At 40.5% G+C, this 6,410-nt stretch overlaps 1 protein-coding gene across 4 annotated transcripts in view; it reads right to left on the bottom strand.

The window, feature by feature from the left end:
• TTC27 (tetratricopeptide repeat domain 27) overlaps nucleotides 1-6,150 on the bottom strand; it is a 159,967-nt gene extending 153,817 nt beyond the window's left edge. For all 4 annotated transcript variants that reach the window (XR_014082145.1, XR_014082146.1, XM_081590270.1 and 1 more), the window contains exons 1-3: nucleotides 5,873-6,150; nucleotides 4,263-4,440; nucleotides 1,741-1,870 (exon numbers count right to left, since the gene is read on the bottom strand). Coding sequence is in view for 2 of the 4 variants with exons in the window: in XM_081590270.1 (XP_081446396.1) it covers nucleotides 1,741-1,870; nucleotides 4,263-4,440; nucleotides 5,873-5,972 (408 nt within the window). In the remaining 2 variants the exon portion in view is untranslated. The remainder of the gene's footprint in view (nucleotides 1-1,740; nucleotides 1,871-4,262; nucleotides 4,441-5,872) is intronic.
• Nucleotides 6,151-6,410: the final 260 nt, after the last annotated feature.

Genomic DNA, 6,410 nt, shown 5'->3' on the forward strand with positions numbered 1-6,410 from the left:
TATTTAAACTGCACACATTTTGTATGCTTTTTTGAGTAAGAGGTACTTATAATAAAAAGATTAAAATCAAGGTCTTAGTGAAAATTTCCTACGATTTGGCCTGAGCCCCATCTTTTACTGCTGCTCCAACAGGCTCAAAGCAGCCCTCTCATACAGCCCTCACAAACACCCTACTCTTCTGTCCTCTAAATCTGTGCTCACGTGACTACATCTAGAACATATTTCCTCCTCTTCTCTACCAATCCATTTCCCTCATCACCCTTCAGGTTCTACCTCAAGGCCCACTCTTGACTAAAAGGTCTTCTTATAGTCTGAGTCCCTCATGTAACCCATTTCTGTCCCGTCTGCATTGCTATCTGACTCCACAGGTGCCACCACACTAGCACAGCAGAGAAGAGTACTGGATTTGGACCCAGAAAATGCGGGTTCCAATCCCCCAGCTATAAAGCCTCTGCAAGGTTCTCTTACCACTGTGAGCTTCAGTCTTCTCATCAAAGGCTATGTCAAACTGATACAACACACGGGAATGAAGCACCACTCCAACCACACATCAGTGCTCAGTACATATTTGCAACCTTGTTTGGTAGCAACCTTCTAACCTGCACTGTACAGCAACAGAGGCCAGAAACTGTTTCATACACAGTCAAAGAGGAAGCGAGATGTTCCATATACATACACTTCTAGATAATCAAAGCATCTTTTTAAGTGCCAAAATCTTGGGGATTTTACTTGTAATCATTTTGGATGAAAACTCTTGTAAGGTATAGATTAAATTCCCTTCTTAGACATAAAATATGGAAGGGCTTTTAACCTTTCAATAATGATTTACAGCCAGCACTATAAATCTTAGTTATTCTATCACAATATAACATTATGACTCAGTAAACCGACTGTACAGCAGTAACTGCTATGGCTTCAGATTATGACTGCTTTTGTAATTCTCTTCCCACCTACCATCAAATTATTAACACTGATCTCTAACAACTCCATTCCCCTTTCATCAGCTATTTCTAATTCTGAGAAGCCAGGTAAACAGTAAACAGGTCTCTTTGACTGCATAAGTTCTGGATGTTAAGGTGCCCTTTTTCCAGGCTGAGTGATCAATAGTTAGGCTCTAGTTCTCTGAGGTGGCTGGATAATTCAGTTATCATTCTTCTTCTTAGGGCATGTTATATTCCCCCAAGCCCTAAGTATATGTGCTCAAACACAACTGAGGAGTTCAAACCGCAAGCTCTACTGATGACCTACTGATGCCATACATGGATATTAAGAATCATTATCACCATGGAGCATCTCTGAGCCAGACATGTTAAGTACATACAAATAAGTATATCTGTGACACAAAGGAAATCTCCCTAGGAACTGTTTCAAGCACAGCCGCAAAACTTTTCTGCAACAAAATTAAACAGATCTCCAGACTTTCTACTTCTTCAGAAAATATCTTTGTGTAGCTGTGGTAAAATATGCAGCTGGAGGACTGGTGCAGCTGTCCATTCTTTAATAAACAGAGCAGCTAACAGAGCTCCATAAAATGAGGAGCATTTGAAGAGGAGTTTGAGACTGACAAGGGAACTTCTGAATTACATGAAACTCTGATCAATGAACAAGCATTCTTAGTAGGTTCCGTACAAGCCACGAAGTCATGTTTCTCTCTTACCTACTATTAACTCTGGCTTATAAAGATCCACTTCTAAAGAATAAACACAATAATACCTACATATGACATTCCAAGAAGCATACCTCACTGAACTGCTGAAACAAAACAGATGGCAAAAAATCCTGAGGGTGTAAATCAACAAGAGGCCCCGTCCAGTTACTCTGAACAAAAAGTTGCAAACTGCTCACACCAAGTAGGAATATCTTCTGTTGTCTGCATGTAAGAATAAAGAAATAAACATAAACCATTATGTATAACCACAAATACACTACTACATTTCAGTGTTATTAAGAAAAATGTAAGATATCAACACTGAGATTATCTAAGAGTTATTACAAAAAATTTTTTTGAAATCTACACAGTTTAGGTCTGCAAAGTCCAACACAATCACCTTGAGTCACATATGGCTCTTTAAATTAATTCCCAGGTGGCGCTAGTGGTAAGAATCCACCTGCCAAGGCAGGAGACACCAGAGATGTGGGTTCTATCCCTGGGTCACAAAGATCCCCTGGAGAAGGAAATGGCAATCCAATATTCTTGCCTGGAAAATTCCAGGGATAGAGGAGACTGGTGGGCTATAGTCCATGGGGCTACAAAGAGTTGGACACAACTATGTATGCACCCACACACAGATAAAATTTAAAAATTCAGTCCCTCAGTCACACTATCTACATTTCAAGTGCTCAATGGCCAAACGTGGCTACTGGTTCCCACACTGGATGGAGCAGATACAGAGTATCGCCATCATCACAAAAATTCTCTTCAACAGCACTGGTTTAGGACCTGATCAGATACTGAGAACTTTGTCTTGTGTTCTATTTAACAGCTCTGACACTGACTGGGTGAAAAATTGATTTTATACACAAGAAAACTGACAATAAAAAGTTGTTTCCAAACATTTTATTGATCTGCACTACAAACTATTAGAACAACAACAACAAAAAAAACCGACAGATATTTCACTTGAACCTATTTCTTTTCAATCCTACTTTGGCTGAAGACAGGAGTAAGTAGGTACACTTATTCTGTAAAGGAGAAAAATTTTCTCCTCTGTAAAGGAGAAAAAATTTTGGGCTTTACAGGTCACACGTTTCTTTCTTCCCCAACCCTTTTAAAAATGTAAGCATCATTCTTTGGCACTTTGGCCTTGACCCACCAGAGGTAATTCGCCAACCTTTAGATTAAGACACAAGTGAAAGTGAAAGTTGCTCAGCCATGTCCGACTCTTTGTGACTCCATGGACTGTATAGGAATCTTCCTTTTTGAAGTAGGGCTTAGGGAATATTGGAGGAAGAGGATGACTGCTTTTACTTTTTCTTCAGCATGAAGCTACAGGAATCCTCCTATATCCCCTAGGCCCTATCTCAAAAAGGAAGATTCTTTAAGGGGAAAAAAAAAAACCAAACCTACAAGCCTATAGTATCCAGAATGCTCTGCATACAGCGCAACTGAGAGCAGAGCAAAGAAAGAGTAGAGGCTGTTTGTAGTTAGAAGTTTAGGAAACTTGGGGAAACAGGTGTGCAGCAAGATCTTAATGTAAGCCTTAATGTAAATGTCATAACTAAAAATCAAAATCCTCAAGGGAGCTAAGAATACAATTTTCAAATACCTCAAAATAAGGTAATTGAAACGTCTCTTTTCAGCTCTATGTGACAAGCAGAGTTCTGGTCAACCAGTGTATAATGCATTTGTGTATACACGTGTGTTTTCATGTGCACCACACAAAGCTATGATAACACACAGACACCTGATAGCGAAATAACAGGAACAACATGAGAGGAATGAAAAACTACCAGTAAGCCAGAAAAATAAAAATGAACAACATTTTTTAAGTAATATAAAATGTCTATAGTATTATTCTTTTATGAACTCCTAATAGATACAGATTACATTTTATTCATCTTTACAACCTCAACACCAACCACAGTAGTTGATTTGTTGAAGAACTAAAATGAAGTCATTTCTTACAAATTATGATAAAACTGCATATGTTTTAAAGAAAACTAAATCAACATGGTTGCCAGAGACAGTGGAAAAAAGAAAGGTATATTAACAAACTTACATGAGTAAAATATAAGCCACTGAAAAAATTAGGTTAACTACTGTACAACTATCCCTTATACTAAATACTATTAAATTACATAAGCATCAATGGAAGAAGATAAACCAAGGGTTCCATAATAAAAACATTAAAGATAACAATCTAAAAATAATAAAAGTAGTTACAATTCTCACTCAGCAATCTCCAAATAGCCAGATGGATAGTGTACACTTTCACGTTAAAAGGAAGGAAGGTCTTAAGTCTTAAGTATGGCTAAAACCTACGAGACTTAAGCAATTGGAAGCTCAGTGGTTGGCAGCTTCCACCCAATCATAAGTTAATGTTATATATGAAACTCTGACATCCTACACCACTTTACCTTTTCACGATAGTCCTCTGGACAGAAGCTATTACATAGATTATTACATACATCAAGAGTCTTGACTAAAGGTAAAGCCAGGTTTTTCAAAAACCGCAAAAGTCAGTGTACCTTACACACTGTCAAGACACTACCAAATGTATTCAAAATTCATTTCTCTATGAAAATTTCAAATAAAATTCTACCTTCTGGTTTTGTCCAAATCTGCTGAATCATCCAGGAATGTTACTATCTGCTTCTCTAGGTAGCTGTCAATCTTTTCTTCAGTTATTGTTGCTGAATTTAAAATACTTTGAGTCAATGAATTTAACAATATAGCTTTGTAGTTCCCTTCTAGCAACAATTGTAGGAAAGATTCACTCTCTGTAATAGAAAGAAAATTTGTACAATAATTTAAAAAACTGCTATTTTCATATTGTAAAGGGTAACACTATTACCATTTCAGTATGCAAAAAAAAAAAGTATATATATCTAGAACGCTTCCTATAAATTAGTCACAAAGCACTGTCAAATTCCCATCACTTCTCCTAGAATTTGGAGCTCATCCATATCACGAACAGTAAGGCAGACGTTAGACCTAGAAAAAATATTCCTCATTAGCAAGGAACATCATCCTTCTGCTGAGAATTCAAAAGGAATCCTACTGAGACAGAGAAGTTTCCTTAGAACATTTCCTTTTACCATCTGGCTCCCACTACCCTCACTGTGAAAGTGAAAGTGATAGCCACTCAGTCGTGTCCCTCTTTGCAACCCCATGGACAGCAGCCCACCAGGCTCCTCTATCCATGGAATCCTCCAAGCAAGAATACTGGAGTGGGGAGCCATTACCTTCTCCAGGGAATCTTCCGGACCCAGGGATCCAACCCAGGTCTCCTGTATTGCAAGCAGAGTCTTTACTGTTTATGAGCCACCAAGGAAGCCCAACCATACTCCCTGGTGAAAAGCTGGTGCACTTATTGTTCCCCTAATACCCAAATGCACATTCCTGCCTCCACACTTTTACACTGGTGATTTCCTCCTGGGGAACTCTTTTCCACTTACTAGTCTTACTCTTGAATCAAAAATCAGGTCAAGTTTGATTTCTTCCATAAGACTTCCAGACTCAGACTTCAGAAACTACCTCTCTCCAGAAGCACCTATTGTGTGTAACACCCAAACCCCACTTATACATATATACTGTGTTAAACTCACACACACACACACACACACACACATTCACACACAATGTCTTAAATTGATATTTCTCTTTTGGGTCCAGCTTAAACTCCACAACAACGTGTACCTATAACCCTGTAGTAAATGTGCCTCTTCACTCTTTAGTTCTCTGGTAAATGTGCTTTGCTTACAAGATTACATCTTTGCTGCCTCATTTCAGTTGTTGTACTTTCAAGCTGCGAGACCTTGAATAAATTACTTAACCAATCTGTACTTAAATGTCTTCATCTGCAAAAAGGGAATAAAAGTACTGTCTACTTTATATGTCTATTATAAGGATTAAATGACTGAATAAATGTTAAGAGAGTATAAAAATAATTGACATTATTACTGAGGGCTTCCCTGGTAGCTCAGACGGTAAAGAATCCCTGGACAGGGAAAAATTTAGGGTGAAGACAGGTACAGAACCTGAAGACCACGCCCACAAGGTCAAGGATGCAACAACCTGAAGCCTTAAAAAATCAGGTAGATTTGGGTAGGAAAAAAATACAGGAGGGATGAAAACCCAGCTGCCGCCACCTCTTCTCCCCACAGTCCTCACGGTGGCCTAAGTCCCTCCCTGGCAAGTGCCCCCTCTCACCCAAACTGGCGACTCCCTCCTGCTTCCACTGCTGCCGCTCAGCCTGAGTAGGGAAGCCCCTCAGAACTGCCAGCTCCGGGGTCCACATCACCCCGGACATAGCTGCAGCCAAAAGATTCCTACGAGGGTCACACAGGAGTCAAAAATAAGAAAGTGAAAGTTAGAGCGACCAGGACGCCGACGACTAGAGGCGACAGTTCCTGTAAATACAAAGCCTAGAACACCATGCGCGGAGAGCGGAACAAGGAGGCGGCCATGACAGCAGCGCGGAGACCCCTGGGAAAAACACGCACATTCGCAGAACCTGCTTCCGCCTAGAAGACCAACGCGAGCCCTTAGTACCGAGCATGCCCCGTGTGGATGCCCCGCCCCAAGCTGGGGAAAGGGGCGGGACTTGGGGGGAAGGGCCTTGGTCCCCCTCAGTCCCGCCCCCAGAGGCGAAGCCTTGAGCTGTGGAAGGCGAGGAGGGCGTGGCGTCATCTTGCACCGCCCACCCAGGAGGCCGGTGGAAAAGGTCCAAGTTTCGGTCTTGCCCAGC

Source organism: Giraffa tippelskirchi, chromosome 4 (genome assembly GCF_054371585.1).
Source record: "Giraffa tippelskirchi isolate mGirTip1 chromosome 4, T2T-mGirTip1v1.2.pri, whole genome shotgun sequence".
NCBI lineage: Eukaryota > Metazoa > Chordata > Mammalia > Artiodactyla > Giraffidae > Giraffa > Giraffa tippelskirchi.